The 25,898-nt window shown below is 40.6% G+C and overlaps 1 protein-coding gene across 8 annotated transcripts in view; it reads right to left on the reverse strand.

Moving 5' to 3' along the window:
* Nucleotides 1-25,898, reverse strand: part of SUN1 (Sad1 and UNC84 domain containing 1) — a 54,326-nt gene extending 28,428 nt beyond the window's left edge. For 2 of the 8 annotated variants that reach the window (XM_035132251.2, XM_035132246.2), the window contains exons 1-3: nt 17,130-17,552; nt 7,844-7,940; nt 2,034-2,237 (exon numbers count right to left, since the gene is read on the reverse strand). In XM_035132251.2, coding sequence (XP_034988142.2) covers nt 2,034-2,237; nt 7,844-7,920 — 281 coding nt within the window. In that variant the 5' untranslated portion in view covers nt 7,921-7,940; nt 17,130-17,552. The other 6 variants (XM_035132247.2, XM_035132245.2, XM_060282496.1 and 3 more) reach the window with 5 other exon arrangements.

The raw sequence follows: 25,898 nt of genomic DNA on the forward strand, positions 1-25,898 counted from the left end.
TGACCCATGAGAGGAGGAGGCCAGTCTCTGACTTTGCAGAATAATCACAAGCAGTGACAAACACTGCTTCTGCTTCTCTTCAACTCTGGTATCTGGTGTGACATCACATTCTTTTTTCCAAAGGACTCGGGGGGGGGGGGAGAGAGAAGGGTCACAACTATACATAATGGTTGCATACCAAAGCTGTTCCAAATTTGTGGATCTCTGTTCAAGCCAGCCCTGTTCTATAGACTATGCCGAAAAATATGCAGAAGTCCTTTTTTAAACCACTGATCCTAAACTTAGAAACAAGTCCAATTAAAATTAAATAGCTGTAGCTTCTAAATAAAGGAGTATAATCTAGGCAAAGTTAACCCTTTAAAAGTCCCACTTTTAATGCATGAAGTAAAAGTCTGCATGTCTCCCATTTTAAATCAATTGTACTTTTAATTTTTTGACTGACTATGCCAATTTTATTTTATTTTTAGCACTAGAAATGGTCACATCATAAACAAAACAATATGCACATATACATTCTGAATCCTCTGTTACTTTAATGGTATTTCCAAGAAACAAGGTCCATGAACTTATGATTAAATAAGCATCCTTTGGAATGCAGATTAATAGTGGGGTTTCTTGTAGGAAGCCCCACTGAGTTACATGTGACTTATGTTGTCCTACTTGGAAGCAACTCAGAAGGGACTACTTTAAAATAAAGATGCAGTAACAGGGTTTAAAGAGTGCCACTCACAAACCATTTCTTTGGGATTAACCCAATGAACAGTTCATACATTTTCTACGGGGGATAGGGTGGCTATGCAGGCAATGTGGAAGTGTGAAATGGTTCTTCCTTAAGTCCCACTGAGGTCAGAAGGAACTGTATTACATGCCATTTGCAGCTTTTGAGTTTTCTTAAGAAGCCAAGATTATCCATAATCCTAAAATGTTTTTCTTGTGAATATTACCTCCTTCCATCTAGTATCTAGCATGATCATATTTGTGATCTGCCAGAATCACTGATAGAATAAATGATTTAAATCATGGTCCACAGTAAGGGAGGGGTACACAAAAGATATTCCAGCTAATGCCTGAAAAAGGAACAAGATTAGAATAACCTGAATGATACTGCATAGCTTTCTCTGAGAACCTCCAATGAGAAACTCCCCCCATCCCCCCAAAAATGCAGTGTTAACCACACTGAGTGCACAATGCAAAACAAGACAAAATGATTACTAGAATTTCCAGTTACAGAGTTAATCAATCCATTTAAACAGTCCAGAAATGTAACCAGTCACTGGTCACCAGAGAAGCATCTCCTGTGGTTGACAGGTCTGAAAATAATGCAGCCATGTGGACTACATATATAGCTTGTCTTGAAGATCTACTTGCCTCTTTTATTTTAGCTGGGGACACAGAACACTGAGCTTACATTAATGCTGCACAGAATGACCAGCTACAAAGGAGGATCTTGCACAGAGGGGAGAAGTTTGGCAAGCGCAGCTTTTTAAAGATGTGAGAAAAGCTGCCCCACTCTTAAGATTATGCAACTATTAAAAGTATAGAAGAAGCTCCATTCTCAACTAGCCAGTACTTTGAGTTTCTCATACAAACCACATTCTCCATTTGCTGCTGCTACTTTAGTTGGACTCAAGAGTCACAAAAGCATGTGCTAAAAGGTTAGGGAAGAAAACCTAACTCAACTGGAGGCTACAATAGTAACGAGTACCATTTTTTTTAACAAACATTCTTTTAAAGAAATTCTACAGTACAACAGAGGTATTTGCAAAACTGAAGCATCATCTTCAGTTCTCCAGGAGAAGATGCCTAAACTTTGGGAGGAGCAGTACTCCTCTTTTTGCCCACTGAAAACCCAAGGGAGAGTCAAAGTTTCACGCAAACCTTTTAAAGAAAAACTAGCAACTATCATGATTCCTAATGCAATACAGAAATGCAAATCAAAAATCACAGCATGCAGTTGAACCCCTTAAAGTTTAATAGAATGGAAGCAGTAAGAAGGTAACTTACATGAAGTACCTATTAAAAGAAATGCTTACTTAGTTGACTGGTCTGCAAATGCCTTTTTCCCGCCATAGGAGCCGCTGCCAACACCAAAGATGCCTTCATTGTGTGTATCCTCAGGTGTGTTATATGTTACAGCAGACAAACGTAAGCTGCGCCTTGACATTCTTGGGGAGTCAAACACAGGGTCCAGTTTGTGTTCAGTCTCAAAATCTAGAGCAGTTGATGAGTAGCTTGAACTATAAAGGAAAGACAGAAAAAGATTTTTGTATATCTGCTGAAGGCAGCAGGCAGCTTCTCAACAGAGATGAGGAGACAGGAGTATAATTAACTGCTGTTGAGCAATCCATACTGATTGCTGTTAATGCTTCCAAGTAAAAATCAAGGCACTCAAATCTTTGAATCTCTTTGGGCCTTGCTCATCTGAGAGAGTCCCCGTTTCTCCTTGTGCAAACCCACCATTTTATTGAATATCATTGGGTTCAATGCTACTTCCCATCATGCAGAGAGATCAGAACATCGGAAAGGAACACCATCCTTTTCAAGGCTTTGAAATCTACCTCTTTCTTAATCTCAAGGGGGAAATGTGAGGCCCGCTTGCTTATGAAGACATTCAGGATGTGAGCTGTTGCAATAAAATAATCCATTTTAATCACCTGTTGTTCTACAGGATTGAGCATTAAACAAAATAATATACAATTATTTACTTATTGCTATGGAGTGGGCGTGTATCTTTTTATCACTTTAATTTCTCATAGTAGCCTCAAAAGGTTTTAAATATTTTAAATGAATGAATAAATATTCCAGTGCTTCAGGAAAATTAGTTCTGAAGCCTAGAGTAAAGGTGGGGAATCTCAGGCCTCTCTATTTGGCCCTCGTGACTCTCCCCAGGGTTGTAACTTCTCCCACAGACCATAACTTCATTGAGTGCTTTTGCTTTGCTGGAATGTGTCCTTGAAACTGTGATGATGCTTCTTGCTTGCCTGGGAGAACAGAGGTATGTATGTTTATATAAACCTCTAGTTTTTGCATGGGTGGACTGTAACTTCCTACACAAAGGAAAGGCTCACATCTCGTTCTGCCACTTTTGTTTCTGGCGCTGCCCACCATTGGTATGCACTTCCTGGAATGCTGCCCAGAAGAAAATGTGGCCCGCAGGTTCCAAAAAGTTTTTGTGTTTTTATCATCACTGTTAAAGTCTGAATTTGTCTGAGGGCTCAGTTTGGGTAGTTTCACTTGCTTTCAAATATGTCCTATCTTGAAGCCTAAAAGGCGTAGTAGCTTATTAAACATGGTCACCCATTCACCAGAAACTAAGTTTACAAGCAGGACTGTGATTCAAACTTTGAAGTAGACGAGGCAGGTGCTCTCCACAAAGGATCACCTATTGGTCCTCCCTATGTTACTTTCTTCCTGCACCACACAGCTTCACTTTTGCATGTAAAACATCATCCCATGTGTTTCCCTGCCCAGCACCACTACTACCACTATCAAGTGGCAGGATACATTGAAGTCATCATAATGAAAGAGTGGGGGTGACTGACATGGTGACTCTCCCCATGATTGCAGTGCACTCTAGGTGGAGCCTCTACAGTACTTGCTCTGGAAACTGCAATTAGTGCAAAATGCTGCAGCAGTCACTGACAGAAGTGAGACCTCGTCAGCATATAACGCCTCTGCTCAGATATCTACATGGGCACCCAATTTGTTCAATTGGTATTACTGTTAGTATTTCAAGTCCATAACAGCTTGGGACCAGTTTAATTGTGGATTGCCTTACCCCATAAGTATCCATTCACTCCAATCTACAGAACTGGCACAGTTACAGGTGCCATACAATACTTGTTCCACACTTGTAAGAATCTGATCTTTTAGTGTGGCAGCACCACCTATTGATATCAGACAGGCATCTTTGCTGTACTCAGCACCCGCCTTTTGTTTAATTATTTTTGATTGTTTTAAAATACCTGCTTTCATTTGTTAATTCTAATGCTTTTTTGGTAAACCACTTAGAGATTTTATTATTACAATCAAGCAATGTTGTGAACTAAAAATAATAATAATTTTAAAATGGTGATACATTTTTCAAGGGCCAGGACCGTGCCTGCAGTAACAAGTGGTCGGTCCTTATATCCAGGGAGCTATGTTAGTCTGTTGTAGCAAAAACAAAGTTGTTAAATGCACCCATGAAAATGTAAGTTATTTTAGGGGAAACTAATCTAGAATTACATTTTTAAAAGCAAAACAGTGATCTGAAGAGACTCCCTTTTTATGGAGAAAAAATGTAATGCCACATTAAACCCAATGTCAGTGAAGTGGAACTAACACTGAAGAGAAAGCAGCCTTGAGCGTTGTGTGGTTAGTGATAGAGGGAGGAAAAAACAGAATTCTGTTGAGAATCTCATGGCTAAAAGTTATTAAACTGAAACTGTTGCAAGTATCTTCTGAGTTACGCCAATAAAATTCAGAGACAAAAATATGCACAGCTTCAGTTTTAAAAGCAGGAATGCCAGGAGACTGCAATCATAACAGGAGATTGGGTTAAATCATTTATGGGGAACAATGGGGTAGCTCAGCAGCAGAACATGTGCTTTGCAAACAAAATGTTTCAATCCTAATACGTATGTATGTCCAGGTAGGGCTGAGAAAGACCCTTGTCTGAAACCCTAGAGAGCTGCTGCCAATCAATGTGTATTACTGAGTTAGACCATTGGTCCACCTAGCTTGGTATAAAGCAGCTTCCCAGGTTACAAGATTTATACTCTGGTCTTTTAATTGCATATATGAACATATTTCTCCATTAATTCTGCAGTTTCACACATAGGAAAAAACTGCATAATAGTCTTCCCTTCCACTGGCATGGCAACATTCCAGCACATGGACAGAGGAGAGTCTAAATTATTTGCTAATCATTTTAAGATTAACCACCACAAAGAAGAATTATCTCCAGCTTGTCTAGAAATAATCAGGGGTCTGCAGGGATTGAGTGTGGAGTGCCACATTCAATCATGTGTGTCGAGTCCCTACCCCCACCCACTGTCTGAAGTGGGACAGCCCAGACACAGGTTTGCTGTCTGAGAGAGAACTAGGCCATGCACAGCAGCCCAAATCGTATTGGGCCTCAGATAGCTGGACCAGGGTTGCTTAAGATGTATTAAAAGCATGTTCTACGATAACTGACAGATGGGGAAGTTCAAGCCTAGGGGCCAAAATCAGCCCTCCAGGTCTCTAGCTGGCCCTTGAAACTCTCCCCAGGCCCTGCTTCCAAGCCTGAGTGTTCTTTGAATGGGTCCTTGAACTCTGGTCATGCCTCTTGCTTGTCTGAATAAAGGACAGAGATGGATGCATGTAAAATTTACAGGATAACCAGCCTCATATAACCAGCATGCTTTAGTCTAATTAATGCATGAAGGGTTTAATACCATAGAGCAGGGGTAGGCAACCTAAGGCCCATGGGCCGGATGCGGCCTAATCGCCTTCTCAATCTGGCCTGCGAACAGTCTGGGAATCAGCATGTTTTTACATGTGTAGAATGTGCCCTTTTATTTAAAATGCATCTCTGGGTTATTTGTGGGGCATAGGAATTCATCCCCCCCCCAAAAAAATAGTCCAGCCCACCACATGGTCTGAGGGATGGTGGACCGGCCCACGGCTGAAAAAGATTGCTGACCCCTGCTATAGAGTAAGCTGTCCTGCCAAGCTTAGCTATGTCACTTCCCCTTACCTTGGGCAGAAATAGGTAAACAACCCTTTGTTCCCTGCTTCCCAGTCTACTTGAGAACTCAGCATATGAGGAGGTCTGAGCTGGTTCCTCCAGCTCGGCTGCACTACTCTCACCAACCTCTAGTGTTCCTATACAAATACCGTATATTCCGGCGTATAAGACGACTGGGCATATAAGACCCCCAACTTTTCCAGTTAAAATACGGTATAAAGTCTGGGATTTACTCACCGTATAAGAAATACGACCTGGCATATAAGACGATCCTCGACTTTTGAGAAGATTTTCCTGGGTTAAAAAGTAGTCTTATATGCAGGAATATACAGCAGTTTAGTAATGTTTTACCGCTTCGTAACTAAGCTACTTTTTACTGCCTCTGCAACTTTCCTAACTGACGTATGGAAGAACACATTTATTATTACCCATAGATCTCAGGGCAGGTTCTTGAGACCTTTGGTGAGTTTGTAAGTAAACCATTTTAACTTACCAAATGTGTGTTCTATGCTGGGAAACTTCGGAAGGAACTTTTAAATGGGACAGTTTTGGAACTCACCCAGAATAGTTTTACATCCTACATTTTCACACTTTATTTGCCTCATATTTTGTGAATTTATATCTGCTGGTGTTCTCTCACCAGAGTACTTGACCCAAATTTGAATCTTGGCATCCAGGAATTCTCTTCTTTTTATATCTATTTTTCTTGAACCAATAACATTTATATTCATTCTTCCTCCCACTTTTGCCTCTGGCCTCACCCATCACAGGCATGTGGCCCTCAGAAGGTTGCCCAAAATGGAATATGGTTTTTGGGCTGAAAAAGATTCCTTGTTGCTGCTGCAACTTCATTTAGTACCTGGCAGCTCACAATTTTGCTTTTTAAAGGAGTGAAGGCAATAGTCTAATTAAACATTCCCCACAAGCTACTATTCACACTTGTTATTTAACAGCTGTTTTTATTCTACTTCTGCAAGTGATGGACTACAGGCACACTATTCAAATGAAGTACCAGGCGCTACAGACAGCTTCCACTAGCCCCAATTTGTTTTCACTTGGCAAACACACATATTTGTTTAATAGCATATTTGTGAGCGCTGCTCACAAATGCAGATTGTTTTTCAGGTCTTATTACTCTAGTAACAGCATAAATGGTGTCCTACAAACAAGAAAACTGCTCAAACATTAACAGTGCAAGAAAAACAACTGTCAGTTGTACATTTCAGAGATGGCAATAAGTCCGCAAAAGTAGCAAGCCCCATCTACTTCTCACAAATGCTATGTTGGTGGCACAGTGAAGGTTAGAAATGGGGAAGGATACAACCCCTTTCCAGGTAAAGCAAACTTCTTACCTGGTAGCCTGGAGGTAACCAAACAAGTACGGTAGCTATTTACAAGGCTAGTATGAGAAAAAGAGCTACAGAATACACCAGTTTATAAGCTCCACATATTTTTCATTGTGACTTATTCGGGGCATATCCATTATTCAGTAATACTCAAGCTTGATCTACTACAGTATTTCCCTTTTTCATCTAGGTCTAGGCAACCTGACAAATCTCTGACAATACTATCTTCCTAACAGTTACCCCTGCCCATATTAATACTGCAGGATCAGAAACATGTAACATTAAAAGTTAAAAGTTTATTGCAAAACTTAGCAAAAAAATTACAAGTAATAGTGAAGTTATACCTTTGTACAAAAATTACAAGTAATAGTGAATTTATACCTTTGTACTTACTTTGCAAAACTGACAAGGATTCCTCATTGCAGTATGGAACTATATTAAGTTATCCACACACACACACACACACACACCCTGCCATGTAATACCCCCCACCCTGCATTTGCAAGCTAAAACAATGGTATTTGGGTGTGGTTCCCAAATACTTTATTTACAGCTACCGCCAAATCCTGAGTCACTGTCTTAGTCACCAGTGGTGCTGGATTAGAATCCACTGTAAAAACCTAAAACCAAACTGCTACATGCATCTATAAACAGGAAAGTCAGTGAGATTTATGATCAAATGCCAGGTTTCTTCCCTTTATTTAAATTTTGCCACGAAACCACAACATACAAAGAAACCAGGTTCTATAGAAGGCAGCTTCTCTATAAGGAAAAAGATTCTCACCTGAGTGCATAAGTATAGCCAGTGTTCTCTGGCACACATTGGGGAGGGGTATACGTGTGAAGACGTGAAAAATCCATGGTCACTGTTTCAAATCATACTGCAAAAAGTTGAAAACACAGTGCTATATAACAGTTTAAAAGACAGAAAAAAAGAGCTCTTGCTTGGTTCAGCCGGTACTTTAGAATACTGCAAATAATGCTTTGGCAGAGGAGGAAAAAAAGCCACTTGTATCAGAAGTAGTGTGCGTTTTGAATGTGGCTGCTAATGTTAGATATCCCTTATCAAAAGTCACATGAACCCTAAGCACTTCCTCTTCTGGACAGCTTTTTCAAAAGTCGTAGGCATGCTCTGTTCTGTTTACAAATGGTGTAATAAAAAGCTAAACCCTGTCCATACCTACAGTGCTGCTTAGTATAGGCCTACTTGAATATACAGTACTATTATACTACTGTAATATACTTAGTATATGTACTATTAAACTGCACTTTGCTGAAAAAAGCCAAGAGTTTACAATATCTGAAATAGTATTTTTTTTCCATTGATACTAAACTAAAGGTTTTCTAGGTATTGAGAACTGCACCAATCAAAACAGTTAAGTGAACAAAAAGTGATGTGTTTCATGTAACAACACATTTTTCTTTTAACATTTCATTTGTGCCACTGGAATGGAAAGAGGGAGTCTGGCTCGGCTTGTGCTTTGAAAGAGACAACCCTGTTTAGCTGAGATTGATTCAACTAATCGCCGAAGAGAGCAAAGGCGCTTATGTACACACCCTAAAGGCTGATCCAAAATGCAATCACAAATCTAGTGCTAGATCTGTATTCCCAGAACTTGTTTTAGCTCAGGCATTTTAAGTCACTTTGAAATGTTTAGACTGTGATCTAAAGAGCCACACAGCTACTTTTGCTCATCCAAAGGGCCTTTGGGTATGTGTTTTTCAAGAAGCAGTCCTAAATGCAAGCTACTTTTAAAACTAAGCATTAGCAAAGTATTTTTGTATGGTTTGGAGTGCAGAAAAAAATCCCACACAGCACATTGAAGGTCTTGGATGGGCCTGCAGTAGCTCTTTGGATTCCAGTCTTATTCAAAGCATTCTTAATCCCATGCTTCAGCAGAAAATGTTTTCAGAGTACCGGTAGTTTCCAGATCAACTAAAAAAGGAAAGAAAAACTCCAGCCTTGCCTTCAGTGTTATAGTGTAAAAGACTAAAGGAAAAAGAAATGGGTAGGGAGGAGGGGGGAAGCTAACTCAGGGACAATTTCTTAAAGTTACAATTTTTATAGAGGCCAGTTGGGGTGGAAACAGTCCAACAGTGGCCTGATGGAATAATGGAAGGAGGAATGATGGAATGAGGAATGATGAAATGGGGAAACCCAGCCAGATGGGCAAGGTATAAATAATAAATTATTATTAAAATTATTATAATGACCCTTGCTAAGTGACAGGTGATGATGATGAAGAGCCAAAAGCAACCGGTCTCTCAGCAGAGCCGATGGAACAGCCCTGCTTCCCTTCTTTAATTCTGCTGCAGCCTAAAAGCAGGATTTTTGAGTTTTCAGTCTTTTACAATGAGTATAAAAACTGAATAGATATTAGCTGAAGGGCTACTAGACTGAAACTGAAGCAAACACTAAAATTTTAAACAAAACCACAATTTAAGGTTGCAAAATGCCTAGATTTATGGAGCAGTTCAAGTAACAGAAGCATGAAGAAATGTTCTTTCATAAGAACACAACACAAAACATTGAGCAATATTAGCTGTAAAGGCTGATATTTTTAGACTTACTGGACAAAAAGATGCCTTCAAAGTTGATATAAACTAATTTACCCTGTTTTAAGATCACATCAGGCACACAAACACTGTTCATCTGTGTTATGTGCATGTTAGACACAAACCAGGGATTCTATTCAGAGTGTTTACGTCAGGGTCCCCAAACTAAGGCCCAGGGGCCGGATGCGGCCCAATCGCCTTCTAAATCCGGCCCGCGGACGGGCCGGGAATCATCATGTTTTTACATGAGTAGAATGTGTCCTTTTATTTAAAATGCATCTCTGGGTTATTTGTGGGGCATAGGAATTCATATTTTTTTTTCCAAAATATAGTCCAGCCCCCCCCAAGGTCTGAGGGACAGTGGAAAAGTTTGCTGCTGAAAAGGTTTGCTGACCCCACGTCATGCTAAGTGTCAGCAATCATCCTCAGTACAGGACTAGGGGGAGGGGGAGGAAGAACATACAAGAACCAAAGCCAACCCACCTCTTCCATGATGAGCCTTCAGAGGAAGTGAGGTGCTGCCCTCAAAGGGTTGTATCCAATGCTAGTCCTACCAAGAGCAGACCCTCAGAAATTCACGAGCATGACTAACATAGTCCCATTCACTTAAAAAGGTCAATGTTGAGTATGAAGTATTCGGCTAAAACTTATAGTGACTAAGACTTAAGAATGACAAAATGCTGCTTTGAACAAAAGGAGGACACTAGTCAACACAAGATTCCGGTTATTAAAACTAGATGAAATCCAGTGCTTGCTTTTAATATAATAGTAAGACAAGTTACTCATGCAGGGTCAGGTTCTCAGAACAGTTTTGATCTGTCCTGTACCAATGTGCTAAAACAGCCAACTACCGTTATGTGCATGGTCACGCACAGTGCCAAACCTGGAAGCAACGTGAAAACATCATAAGGATGTCACTGAAACATCACTAAACCGGGGGGGGGGGGGAGGGTGTTTGCAGGCTTTTTCAATGGGTTTTCTGATTTCACACAAGCACAATGACCCAACACACAAGCCCTGTGCAAAGAGGGATTTGCCTATATTTTTTAAAAAGAATATTATTTTGCATAGAGTGGGTGGGGAAACCCAGCCAGATGGGCAAGGTATAAATAAATATTATTATTATTATTATTATTATTATTATTATTATTATTATTATTATTAGGGCTATAATTTGGCCTTGAAGACAAAGGGGTTTATTAGGAAATGTTCACTCCACTTGTGAAGTGAGCACCTCATATATGCACCTCTGTACTTGCTGTTCTGAGGGAGACAAGACAGGCTGTGGCCAAACACAGGAAGGGAAAAGGCTTCAGTCCAGAATTAGCATTAACACATCCACAGCTCAGTAGTGTGGAGCTGGAATGGTAAGGCGGTTCTACCAGACAAGCACATTCAGAACACATGCAGTACACGTGAATGTGTCCGGATTGCAATGCCTTGACGACAAAATTAATTAGCTGTAATTTGCTTCAAAACCCAGAGGAGGATGTTGATGCTCAGAAACACTCCAAACACCTGACCAACAGAGAACACAGAGTACGTAGGTTGGGGAACTCATTTATAAAAGGTCTATGACAAAGTACAGAAAGTTAATGACCTTGCAGCTAATTTTAACATTTGTGCAATCCTCACATCCTGTGTGATGACCATCATTCTTAAAAGAAAAAGTCCCACATTTACCTGATTATGGTCTTTCCTACTTCTGCAGAAATTTGGATGTTTTAGAGCAAAAAGGTTGTGTGTTCCAATATATGAACTGAGGGCAGTGCATTTGCTTTATCAAGATATACTTTCTTCATGTTTTTACAGTGCTGTTCTGTACCCACCAGAGAGGGCACAGTGATGTTTTCACCCTATGTGCATTACCTGATTTATTTACTTGCACCCACCCCACAAAACTCCTATTCAATGAAGTTGTCATCTCACATGCACAACAGAGATCTCAGATCTACACATCTCTGCTTAACTGCAGCTGACATTTACAAATCAGATGGAAGCTGGTTTGAGAGATAATGCATCAAACAGCAGTATCTCCCAGGAAACTACAGGATGCATATGGATTGCAGCTAACATCGTATGTACACAGCTTCAAATATCAGCAGAGGGAGTGCACTGGAGCTGGAGTAAACAGGAATATGTACACAGTCTCAGAAAAGAGTTTTATCCCAGACCATGAGTGTACTGCATTTATACATGCAATTTCTAAAACTACAGGTGTGTGCTCTATTTTATACATCCAACTGTTTTATATATGTTTTTTCTGTAATGTGAAATCATTTTGAGATGGCTCATAGGAAACTATTCATAAATAAATAAATAATGTCTAATAATCACTAAATTAGCACAGTTACTATTAAGTTTAATTTGCAAGATAATTATAAGTTGAAATCAGGTTATAATTCGGGTTTCAACCATAGGTTTGAGGGGTGTCTAAGGTTAGAGGTACCTATTGCAATGCTGGCTCAGATGCAATGTGAAACAACAGTTTCAGGGAAAAGAAGAGGGAATAATAAGGGAGGGGTGTGTAAGAGAATGGGATGCTCCCAATTGCCTGACTGGCTTGGCAACTGGGCGATGCACTGTCTGAACTGGACCAGTGTAATTATTTGTATAGAACTGCAAAGCAGGGTACCCAACTAGATACTGGAAACAATTGAGAAACCTGGCTGCCTACAGTTCCCCCTGGGTCCAAACACAGACTAAGAGACACTGTTATTTAGCAAGCAGCATTGCATCAACAAATCTAATTTTGACCTGGCTGCTCAAACAGCTGTCGTCACCCTCCTGAAACCCCACATATGAAACCTTAGATTGCCAGGGGAAGATCTTTAACAGGCACAAACACAAGCTACAAGTGAGCTGTGACTTGTGTACTACAGGAACTGGACACATAGCTATTATTTGCATACATCCCCCTTTACTCAAGTTGGAGATGAGCTGTTTAATCATTAAGATTCCTTTCCTACACAAGGCATTTGGCAACTTTCCAAGAACTAAAACTAAATATATTTTGCTCCTTCTTCAGACTATTCTGCATAGCTACAATCACAGCGAGAACTAACAGCAAGGTTATTGGAAACTCCCACTTACAGCTAGTATTGTCTTCAGCCTTCTGTTGCAAAAAACACAAGTGCATACCCTGAAAATGCAATCTAGTTAATTGAAAATGCAATCTAGTTAATTAATACTTCTGCGGAAAGGTCAGGTTTCTAGAAAAAGCAGGCACTGATCCTTGGAGGAGCAGAATGACCCTCAGACTCATAAACAAGAGAAAGGACATTTGAAGATCTACAAATATGTCAACACAAAGAACTTGGTTATTGCCAAAGTTTCTCTTTGGGAGAAGTGGATTCGGGCAAAATGAGTGGGACAACATTTTTTTTTACATGGAAAGCCCAACAAATTCATATGGAAAGTCAAATAAATGTTAGCTATGAAGGATGAGTTAGTATGGAGCACAACCTTGTCTTCTTGAAAATAAATACACTCATTTTCTATGACCAACAATGCTCTTGTGACCCCCCAATTCATGGGGCAAATAAGCAATTTTCCAGGTAAGCACTCAACTAGGTTCAGAAGGAGGGCCAGTAAGAGCTTTCAGGACTAAGGAATGGTTGCAAGTGTGGCACCTGTGAATAGAGAGAGATTAGATAATGGACTTACCCCTTAATTATTTTTTTATGTGAGATGGTGGGATAAGAATGAAATGTAGGTGTTGGCTGTTTTAATCTCTTATGCTGTTAACTGTACAGTGGTACCTCATGTTGCGTACGGGATCCGTTCGGGACTCCGTACGCAACATGAGCAGTATGCAACATGAAGCGTCGCTTCTGTGCATGATGTCATTCGCCGCGTCTGCACATGCGCGAACCGCCGAACCCGGAAGTAACCCGTTCCGGTACTTTTGGGTTTGGCACATACGTATCCCATGTCGTACGCAACCCGCAGCATTCGTAACAAGAGGTATGACTGTAATTATTTTTAAACTGTTTTTAAACTGTTTTTATTATTTAAATTTTAATATTTCTTATAAACTGTTTGGAGATTTTAATAGTATATACATTTTGTTCAGAAGCTACCCAAAAATATTATGAAGCATTGCCATCTGTCTCTTAAGAGTAATGATTGCTGAGCTCTTGGTCAGCCTGTTGGAGAAAGGCTAAGATGTCCTGACCAGAGGCAGAAATGGAATGGAGTGTTTCTCTCTTGGGATCTGTGGATGGCTTTCCATGTTATTTCATAAGTCTGAGAAGCAGAGAATCTGTAGGAGGTCAGAATAGTGTTAATTGTTTTCCTCACAATCCCAATCTTGACAACATTGCTGTTCAGTTTTGAAGCATAAAAGCAGGACTGATCTCAAAGGGATGGTAGATTGGACTCTGTGAGAGAAGACTCAGTGAGATCAGGAAGGGTTAAGGGCCCAGAATCTCACATTCTATTAAGTCTGCGAATCTTGGTCAGCCATGCAGAATATTTCAGATTTCCATGTGGAAGAACTGTGTCTTGCATAGGACCTTCCCTAAAGGTAGAGAGACAGAAAGGTATATAGGAGGCCTAGTAGCCACTGTAGGAAAAGTGAATCTACCACTTAATATCCCTATTCTTGGAATTTGGAGAAACAGCGTGCCATTTTGGGGTTCCTTTGGACATGAATAATATATTGACAATTAAAAGGCCAAATTAAAAGTTATTTAATGAGTTCTAGATGATACAGTCCTTGCTGAAACCAAAATAAATTCATAGATGAGTCCACCATAAATTTCAGCTGCCCAGCCCAAAATAGCTGATCCACTCAAAATAACTTCTAAGTGTAGAGCCTGGGTCCAAGAATGGGAGCTCACGCCGAAATAATTGGCAGTGGTGGCTTTAATGGAAGTGGAATGGTCTCCCTTAGGAGGTTGCGGACTCTCTTTCCTTGGAGGTTTTAAAGCAGAGGTTGGATGGTCATCTGTCCTGGTTGCTTTAGTTGAGATTCTTGCATTGCTGGGGTTGGACTAGATGACCCTTGGGATCCCTTCCAACTCTACAATTCTATGATTCTATGTAAGCATCTGGATCAAATCTATCATAAGCCAGCACCATTCTTCCTATCAGGGATTCATCTTGGATTCTGCTTTTTCTGGGGAATCGCTGGCATGGGCATTAATGCAGCCACAAGGCCACCCACTGAGAGGACAGTGCACCTATCCATTACTTCTATGGAAGAGGATAAGACGTTTTGTGATAGGTTTGGAAGCCGCAGCATCTTGTCCTCCCTTTTCTGAGCCTGTGGTCAAACAGGTGTGGAGTACGAGGCTATGAAGTTATAGAAGCCTTAAGAGTGATGTGTGAGGTGCTGCACTCTTCCCTCCCTTTCTGTCAGAGGGAAGATAGGCTGAAATGTCTGAAGAAATGAGCAAGGAGGCCTCCAAACCCACATCTCTGTAGAAAAACTGAATAAGCACAGGAACCTCCTGCACAGAAGGGATATCAAAATTGCTGTCCCTGCCTTGGACCAGAGAAGGGCTTAAGCCAGCCCAGCTTGCTCTGCTGTCCTGTGACACTCCGCAGAGTGCAGAGAAAAATATTATAAATTCAAATGATCCAAGAAACATCTCAAAAAAATGTGGCCTACTCCTACATTATTGCATAGGAGACAGAGGTCCTGTTCGTGCCTCCAGTACCACATTTACTCAATGTATAGAGAGGAGACAAAACAATGAAAGCCAGTGTGGCATAATGGTTAGAGTGCTGGCCTCTGACCTGGGAGACCATAGTTTGAATCCCCACTCAGCCATGAAGATCACTGGGTGGTGACCTTGGACCAGTTACTATCGCCTAGCTTAATGTACCTCACAGGATTGTTGTGAGGATGAAATGGATGAGAACATGACTACTGTATAGAGCAATAGCTTCATCACTCAAGTAAAAATAGCCACATTTTAAAAATTGGGGGGGGGGGTGTTCTGCTGATCACAATGATTCCAGTGTGTCTCTCTGTACTCAACAATCTTATTGACAGAAGTCCATGGCTCAGGAGAAAACTATACAAATTGCAACAGGCTTCAAACTTTCACTTTTGTTTTTGAATAAGGTTCAAACATAAGACTTTTGGGGGGGGGGGCGGGGATCTCCACTCTTATTCTTCTTAACAGGCCTGGATGGTGGGATGGTAGTAATCAGAAGTACAAAAAGTGGTACCTGACCTGATGTGTTCTGTTTAAGTAAGTTGTTGATGCAACTCACGTGCTACATTTCAAAGTTGCTATTATTCTTTTTAACAAATTCAGAACCATGGACATCAGTTTCCTTTTGCTGCTCAATTCACAGGTTGTGATAAAGAATATGAATACATTCCACTCTAGTTTCACTTTTGATAGAAAAGGGATTGAAGGAGTAGGATATTAGATGTTCACATAAAACAGGCATCTTTTAGAACTACTGGAACATATCTCTTATAAGAATACACTAGCAGCAATAATACATAAGGCAATAATTGTAAATAAAATGGGCCTTCATTTTAGAATTAAAAGGATATTACTGATCAAACAATAAACAAACATCCATAGTGCTAGTTTAAAAACCAAGACCTGCTATTCTAAAGCATTTTAAAAACAATATGGTTACTTATGAGCTATAATATGCTAACTATGTGTATTCCAAATGCCTCCTCAAAACAAACTGAGCTATGAACTCTCTTTTCAGTGCAGTACATTAAATTATGGTTAATGTAGGCAATAACAAATAGCTTGCACCTTCAAATTTTAAGAACTTTGCTGCTGCTGTCTCAACCGTTTACAAGCTAATCTAACTATAGTATTTCATTTTAGTCACTGAAAGATCGTTTCCAAAAATCTGAGTTATCTTACAGGGAATATCTAACATTTTGCAGCCTCTTTCACGTACCTCCCCACATTTAAATTTAAAAAGAACAGGCTGAAAAGCAAAGAGTTTCAAGCAAAAGTAAATACAAGATTTAGGGCAAAAGACAGTGTTTCAGAAAGATGTATCAATCACATGTTAAAAAGACACAGGTATTTTGACATACAAATCTGATCATCTATAATATATTATATTGCATTTGGTGCAAGCTTTGACTGTAATATTACTTAGACTGTGGCTGTCAAAGGGGAGCACGTATTACACCACTGTAAATATTTTTCAAAGAATTATTCTGAACTTAAGAGGAACATTCATAGCTAAATTGCAGTTAACAGAACATGGAATTTATAAAAATACTGAGCATTTTCTACATGCTTCAGATAACAGGAGTGTTTTCACTTTACAAGCTAGTAACCCTGAAAAACAGCAATGATTGAAAAATCCAACTCAACTATTGTTCTATACAATAACTCAGATCCCAAATTTCTAAGAAACAAATTGCAAACCAAGGTTCACTAAAGCAGAACAAGCTAGCAACTTGGTGCTTTGGCACAGCTAAAAACAAACTCAAGTTGCCAAGTTACACTCCAGATCTAATATCAGACCGACACAACAGATCAGAAAACAGCAGCAGAGGTACACATTCAAACCTGGATCTTTTCAAAATGCAGCATCATTCATCCCACAGAGAAAGAAGGAAGAACGCTTTAATTCAGCATTGTGTTCCAGGATGGGGCGATCTCCTGCCCAATAACTCAAAAGAAGTTTGAGAGTTGACAGCGCATTCTTTCTGTTCCACACTGCAGAATCCCAAAATGGCTTCCCAGCGTCAACAAAGCCTGAAGGATCAGACGAATCTAATCCAGCCTCTTAAAGCTTCCATTGTCACTCAGAGGCACACTTTGAATTTATTGGACAAAGCTACTTCAGCCAGCCCACAATATTTAACCACTTAATTTCCTTCAAGGATGTACATACTGAAAACCTTTCCCCAGTGTTTTATTTATAGTTACAGGTTTCCATGGCACTTTCATTCTCACCTTTAATCAGCTCTTTAGCAATACTGCACAGAAGATTCCCACCCCCCAACATGCTTTTGTTTTCCTAGGCAACCTGCAATGTTCTGTTTCCACAACATGCTTCTATTTAGCAAAAGGAAGGCAGGGAGGGGGCGGGATCAGGCTCTTCCCTGCTTTTTAAAAATACACTCTGGAGACCTATGAGCAAGAACTCCATTAAACCTGTGCTAGCAAAATTGATACTTGTAATAAAAATAATTGCAAGGAGGCAAGTGTCGTTATTCAAATGCTAAACAATGTTCTTATGAGGGAGAAAAAACCTTTACCTATGTAAATTATCTGACAGCTCTAGCACTTTCATCATAAGCAAAGCAAAATTTGGATGTCAGAAGCATTTTCCTTATTCTTTGGAACAACTTAACTTAAAAACCTTTTCCTACCTCAACAAGAGCTGGCCTTAGAGGAAATATTAAAATGCCCCACATCATGCAAGGCTAGAGCTTTTGAAATCTGGCAAAATTCATCCCACCTAGCACTGTCAGGAGCCTTCATCTCCATCTTAGAGATTGTCAGCTTTCACAGTGCTTAGGTATGCAGCTCCCCACTCTCTGCCTCTCATTGCTGCCACCTGTTGCTCACCTACATGCATGCCATACCTAATCTAAAGGGTGACAGTACTCCCCCCCTATTGCTACAGTGATCCCTTGCTCTTCCCTCCCTCCCTCAAGGTTCCCATAACCTTGTCAAAGGAAGCCTCTCTGAAAGCCTCCCTCCCTCAGTTCAACAGATAAAACCAAAACTGGCAGCTCATCCAATGGCAATATTCATGCTCATTCTTAACCCTGACACACAGAAGCAGTTGTCTGGGGCTGCATAAAACCATGACATTCTTTGAATATGCAGGATGCACTCTAGTGAACCCCCCAGGACTAATCAATACTCAAATAGGGCACAAGGTTTGGTGCACTCAACTGACAGGATGGTGAAGCCAATGCACACCAGAGGAGGGGCTAAAGAGAGGCTTGGCCCTCCCCTGATTATAGCACATGCCTCCTCAGCATTAGGCATATAAAAAATACCAGGAGCAGTTGTTTAAAGCTTTCCAGCGTCAGCTAGCCCACCAAAAAACCCAAGTACTTTGTGGTGTGCTCTGTGCTCTAGCCACACAGTCATTTCAGAGAGGGTGCCACCCAAGTTTGTTGGGCTCACCTCACCAAATCATCATTAGCACATGTGAATTAGAAGTAGACATCTAATACTCCCCTACAGCTGCAGGTTTCTGGGAAAGATTGGCAGCACCAAGTAAAATATCTTTCATGTAATCTACTAAATCTATTATTTTGTAGTACATGATAATGAGGTGATTATAGTAAACCAGTTCAATGAGTTCTTCAATAAATCAACTTGGAAAACAGAATAATAGGAGTGAGTTTATGAGTAGTGCCATATCTATGTCATATAGCAGGGGTCAGCAAAGTTTTTCAGCAGGGGGCCAGTCCACTGTCCCTCAGACTTTGTGGGGGGGGGCAGACTATATTTTGAACAAAATATATGAACGAATTCCTATGCCCCACAAATATCCCAGAGATGCATTTTAAATAAAAGGAGACATTCTACTCATGTAAAAACATGCTGATTCCCGGACCATCCGCGGGCCGGATTTAGAAGGTGATTGGGTCGCATCTCGCCCCCGGGCCCTAGTTTGGGGACCCCTGTCATATAGCAATATACAGGTGAAACTCAGTTCATTTATTTCAGTAATTCAACTTAAAAGGTGAAACCAATATAGGAGAGAGACTCATGACATGCAAAGCGAGATATGTCAAGCCTTTATTTGTTGTAATTGTGATGATTATGGCATACAGCTGAAGAAAACCCCAAATTCACAACCTCAGATAATTAGAATATTAAATGAAATCAATAAAACAAGGATTGCAAATAGAACAATATTGGCCCTCTGAAAAGTAGAAGCATGCATATGTACTCAGTACTTGGTTTGGGCCCCTTTTTGCAGCAATTGCTGCCTCATTGCGGCGTGGCATGGATGCTATCAGCCTGTGGCACTGCTGAGGTGTTATGGAAGACCATTATGCTTCAATAGCAGCCTTCATCTCTTCTGCATTGCTCGGTCTCATGTCTCTCATCTTTCTCTTGGCAAAGCCCCATAGATTCTCTATGGGGTTCAGGTCCTTGATGCTTTTGAATTATGGTGCTGGAGGAAATTGGTTTCCTCCAGCAAGGTTATTTACTATTTTCTTGTTACAACAAGCCCTCAGTTTATTATACTGGTCACAACATAACATTTTAAGACCCTTACTTAAATAAGCTGAAAAGAAGGTTCCTCAAACAGCTGATATGAGAGATACTTGCTGTCATGCTGAAGGATGGAATAATATAAACTATACTGTATTCTACATCGGTGCTGCGGTGGAGGAAGGAGGGGATTTGGGGTGTTAGTTGAAGTAAGAGTTGGAGATGGAGAGTGTTAGCCATGGTTTTATATGAGACAAAGTAACAAAATATAATACACAACTGAAACCACATGCTTTTGTATACTAAGTGAACATAAAACATTTTATCATTTCTGTTTTATTAAATTGTATTACAGTACATGGGCTCTTGACTGGCTATCTTAGAGGTAAGAAATATTCAGGTACATAGTATCTGTGGTGGCAGCAGGAACAAGGGGAATTAAGACATTTTTATCAGAAACCCAGCTCTGGGCTGTGCATCTTACAAAGAATAAAAAGTTGTTATTTAGTTTTTTTCAACTAAATCTCAAGGGTGAAGGGCACAATTAATCAGCATGTTTTCACACAACCATTTATATTGATGGCACTGTCAACTCACTACTACCTGATTTTGTTAACAATGTGAAGATACAGGAATAATCTGCCCTGAGCATGCTTCAAGAACAAATATTCTCTCCTCCTGCTCACCCCATTTTTGAAGGTTTCAAAAAGGACAAGGCACACATCAGAGAGTACACAAGACTGGCCAACACAAACAAAAGAACAAATGATGTCAACACAGAGACATTGCATAGTGTGACTCTCATTCAGAAATCGAATGGGTCATTCCACCCATTAACACTTCCATTACCGTATATGGACTATTGAAATTGGAATTGAAAAATACATTTTGCTCCTTCAATTTTCAAATTAGCTTACACTGCAATAAGAATTAGCAGCTCTCTCACATGTACTGCCCCCCAACACTCCCCCCACAGAGTTATTCATAGGTGGAACGTGCTAGGATTCCATTTTTATAGCACGGATACTTCCAACAGTATGTAATTCTTAAGTGCAAAGCACTTGTTTCCAAATGCATTAATGTACAATCTACATACCATATAATTGCACACAAATACATTTTGCTGGATGAACATGCTGTGTACAAGCCCTAGAATCCATGACCAATCAATTTCTCAGAGCGAAACACATACCGGTACATTTGTTCTGATGGGAATTGGCATGTTACCACAATATAAACAGTCACACTTTTAAATAAACACACATTTTTCTATATGTACACCATGATGGAAATCTATGTTTGGCTGTAGTTTCTCTGCATGTGTACACCACAGGAGCACACAAGGAAGTATACTTGTGCAATTATCACATTTGACCATCTATATTTAAGTTGCCTGTGTGTAAGGGCTTCCAGTGCAATTTTTTTGCTTAAGTTCTGATGACCCTTAGACTAGTTAAGAAGAAAGAGTTGATGTTCATCTTCTTCAAAGATAACTAAGTAACAACACATATAAATATGAGAAAATTTGCAGTAAATAAATCAGTCTAGCCTCACTTAGTAATGGAATATTTTGAGTCTTTACCATAACTGCACACTCAAAACCTGCCTGCCTAGGTAAATTTTCCTTGTTTCAACAAACCTCTGCGCACACTTCATTTTCTGTTCCTTAATGCCATGCTGGCACCATCATGTTCCATGCTGTACTGCCAAGATCTTTACCCTTTTTAGCCTGGATCACATATCACCAAATCCATAACTCTACTTCAGAACCACATACAGTAAGCATGCTAAAACCAGAGAGACAATGCAAAAGATGAGCATTACAAAAAATTGTAGTAGACCAACAATGGTCTACTATAATCGACTTTTTATTTTGTTCTGTGTATATTACAATGTTGTTTTTTTGTTGCTATGGCCAACGGCTGACACAAATAAAGTTTCATTCATTCATTCAATGGGGCAAAGCCCAAAAATATGTTGTATTCAAGTCTTCCTTGCAGAATTAATCCACTACTGCTAACAGCAGCAATGGCAATAATAACTAATACAGTAGTACTGGAGACATCACCATATGTTTCCTAGCATTTATGCAACCTGTCATCAGATTCTTTATTGACAAAAATATACCACCAACGCCCAGCAAGATGCCAACCCAACTGGAATGCTAGCAGAAGGACATCTTTTCATTTGAATAAAGCATGCCGGTTTTTTTGTTTACCAGCTGTCTGTTACAAACCCCCAGACCACTCTGGAGCAAAGTACCACAAATAGTGAAAGCACAGAGAGCCGTTTGTTGCTCTTTTGTGGACAGGTCATTTATCTGCCAAAGAGACAGAAGGCACAGCTGCTACTGTTCAAATCAGAACTCTATTAAAGCCCTGTGAGCCTGGATTATCCTTATAGGACTAACTGTGCCACATTCCCATATGAGGGGGTGTATCTGGATATAATACACTTACTAATTTCCTGGAGAAAGAAAACATAACTACAGTACCTGTCTGCAAAGTGCTATCCAACTATTTTTACTACAAATTTGATTACCAAAACTTCATGCCTGTTCAAAACCACCTCTCTCACTCTAAACTTTTATATCACTCTCTTTAATTTCTCCTTACTTACATTGTCCTCAGGAGCACTCACAAGGAAACAATTTTACCACAAGTTACTAAAATCAGGGTGCTACTTAACAGAACTGGGTCAAACACCCACCATTTTAAGCAACTTTCATATGTATTTATTGGAAACAGTTCTTCCTATTCCAAAGTCTTAAGGCGGGTAATAATATGATTGACTCCATCACTGGCTACTAAAAACCAAATTAAATCCTCATAAGGTTTTTCAGAATACAGGTAAATACACTTTTCAGAATACACTAAAGCATTATTTTCCATAGAAACTCACTGAAGGTTATTTATTTATATTACTGTATTAAAATATTTATAATCCAACATTTACCAAACATCCCATGTCAGAAATATATGCTGTTAAAAACAAAAATTAAAATAAAACAATGTAAAACAAAACACAGAATTCAGTTACAAATAAAACCAGCAGCAGCAACAGAAACTCAAATGGCTAATACACCTGAATCCCAAAAGGCTAGGCAAAGAGGTGTCATCAGCTGCTGATGAAATGACAGTGTTTTAGTGAGACATACCTCAGAGGGGAAGTCATTTCAAAGGCAAGAGGCCACTGAAAAGAAAGCCCCCCCCCCCCAATCTCATTAGGCCTGGGAGCCACCAGCAGAGCTTTCCCTATAGATCTTAAAACTCAGGCAGGTTTGAATGGGAGGAGGCGTTATTTAAGAAATTTGGGCCCTTGGACATTGAGGGGTAGCCAAGAATACCCTTAATGTGTATCCTTACAAACTTTGATTTGGTGTCTATATAGTGCACTTAAGAGCACTCCCTGGTCTTAAAAGTTGTAGTGGCAGTCATAGGAAGGTGTCTTACACCAGGTTGGATCATTGGTTCATCTAGCTAAGCATTCAGACAAGTTAGTACCCATTCTCCAGGATTTCAGGTAGGAGTCTTTTTCCAGTCCTACATGGAAATGCATGGGATTGAACTTGGGACCTTCTGCATGCAAAGCAGATATTATTCCACTGAACTACAGTCCTTCCTGTAACCTTTTGCATGCAAAACATGTGCTCTACCACTGAGCTGTGCAGCCTTTCTATTAGACATGCAGGGCACCTTGAACCGAGTAGCTACTAATTTATGTGAGCTCATATTCCACCATACCCAGCAGCTCACAGTATGTAAGTGTGAGTAGGAAAACTATTAGTTATTCACTGATTGATAGTCACATGACACATGAGTACAAGTCCCAGCCCAGAGGGGCTTCCAATCTGTGATTCCAATCACAGATTGCAAGCCACATAAAAGAAGAAAAAATCACAATGAAACTCAAAGAGTTAGCATGAAAATGTCTGACAGAATAAAAATATTTCCAACAACCATCTAAAAACAGGAAGAAATAGAATACGGCACAGGAAATAGAATACTGTACATCTATGTATAATTTAAAAAAGAAAATATGTCAAAGTCTGAAAGTACTGGTGACCACTAGACAGACTGAAAACAAACATTAAAGAAGTTTTAATCCTAAATTCAGGCAGGCAATACCTTTATCAGAACCTCCCAAAACAAGGAACAAACTTTCCAATGCTCCACAAGTTTTCTTCAGACTGGATATGAAAGCAAAAGTGGGCAGAATGAAGGGAAAAGAAGGAGGGGGGGGAATTCACTTCAAAAAAATTGTTATTCATACTCTGTTCTCCAAGTGGTGCAGGGTAGTTTACATGGTCCTCTCCTCCCATTTTATCTGCACAGGTACGGTTAAGCTGAGAGGGAGGAACTGGCTCAAAGAAACACATTGAAGTTCACAGCTGGGTGGGGACTTGAACACCAGGTCTCCCCAGTCTTGGTATGCTACCTTGAATGAAAGGCAGGCTATATAAATGTAGTAAGACGACAACAACAAAACCATAAAGGTAGGTATTGTGACTTGTTTTGTCGACACCTTGGTTTGCCCTATTAAAAGTATTACCTGGCTGCGGCTTCTGGAGCCTTCTTATGGAACAGCAGGGGCTACTTTCTTTTTTTATTTTAATCCTAGAGGGGGAACCTGTGGTCCTTCAGACTGTTGTTGGAAACTAACTCCCATCAACCCTAATAAGCCTACTAACTTGCTAAACTACCTTAGGGATAGAGGTATTTTAGCAAGATGTGGAGGATCACAGGCTACCCAACCCCTGCCCTAGCTGGAAGCTAATGCATTTTTATGTGTATTTGATTTATGTTCCATCTTTCATCCAGAGGAGCTCTAGGTGGCATACAGTTTCCGCCTTCCATTTTATTCTCACAACAGCCCTGTCAGGTAAGCCCAAGAGACAGTGATTTGCCCAAGGTAACCCAATGAGCTTCATGGCTGAGTGGGGGATTTGAACTCTGGTCTGCCAGCCGCCCAACACGCTTAACTACCGTACACCACTACAATGGCTTGGGCAAGCAGTTAAGAAAATACCTTTCTGGAATTGTTCTTTTCAAATTTTAAACTTGTCCTTTGCTGTATGTGCATGTTTATGTTTCACAAGTCCTTTGGATTTTAATCATCTGCGGCCTCCAATGGGTGGAATGATTTAAACCTGCCTTTTGAAAACGGATTTATCCTTGTTCTTTCCTTGTTTCAATGGACCTGTTTATTGTAAGCTACTTTGGTTAAAAAAGCAACCAATAAATTGTATGTGGGTGTGTAAATGGTCGTTGTAAACCTGATTCCCCCCCCCAAAAAATGGATAATTGAGTAGAAGGGGTTCCAAGGGTCATCCAGTCCAACCCTCTGCAATGCGATATTTTAGGTTTTGTTTTGGAATAGCAGCATGCAACAATTTTTTTTTCATATAAAAGGGGAGTGGAAAGGAAGGAGGGGGGGGGAGAGAATGAAACCACAAGATATTTCTCCCTCCCCGCCTTTTTCTCGATTTGCTTGTGTGACCATTGGGGCGGAGGTCAAAGAGAAGAGCGCCCCCCCCCATATTATTTTGGGGAAGGGAGAAGCGAGGGTGTTGGGGGAGGGGAGAGGACAATCCTCGCGCTAAACTGAGGGGGGATTTCCCCTCCTCAACCTCCACAGTATAAAAGCGGAGGCTGCGGCGGCAGTTGCGGTGAAGAAACCCCAAAGCGAATGAAGGCGGCGGCTGCGGCAAGCAATAAATCCCCGCTGAGAAACCGAGAGGGCCGCGTTAACATAATACCGCCGCCTGCTTTTCCCCTTTCATGTATCCCCGGGCTAGAAAGGAAGAGAAGGAAAGGAAAGGAATGTAATGGAGAAGCAAGAGCAATGGAAACGGGAATCCACCAGGCGCCTCGGCTGCAGCGCGCGCTCTATCTCTCAGCGCGGCCGTTAGTTACCTGACGAGAGGCACGCGCACGCGCCCTGGGAGGACGCCGCTTCTGGCTGCTGGCCGTCGTCGGCGCACCTGAGGGTGACGAGGACCTCGCGCTGCTTTACGGGAGCAGCGCCGCTACGCGGCCCCCCCCCCCGCCTCGCCCGCCCCTCCTGACTGAGGGGAGCTGGGCGGGAGGCGTCGGCGGACTCGCCGCTTCCCTGAGAGGCCTCCAGAATTTCTCTCTCTGCTCCTCA

The sequence above is a fragment of the Zootoca vivipara genome, chromosome 14 (assembly GCF_963506605.1).
Source record: "Zootoca vivipara chromosome 14, rZooViv1.1, whole genome shotgun sequence".
In the NCBI taxonomy this organism is placed as follows: domain Eukaryota; kingdom Metazoa; phylum Chordata; class Lepidosauria; order Squamata; family Lacertidae; genus Zootoca; species Zootoca vivipara.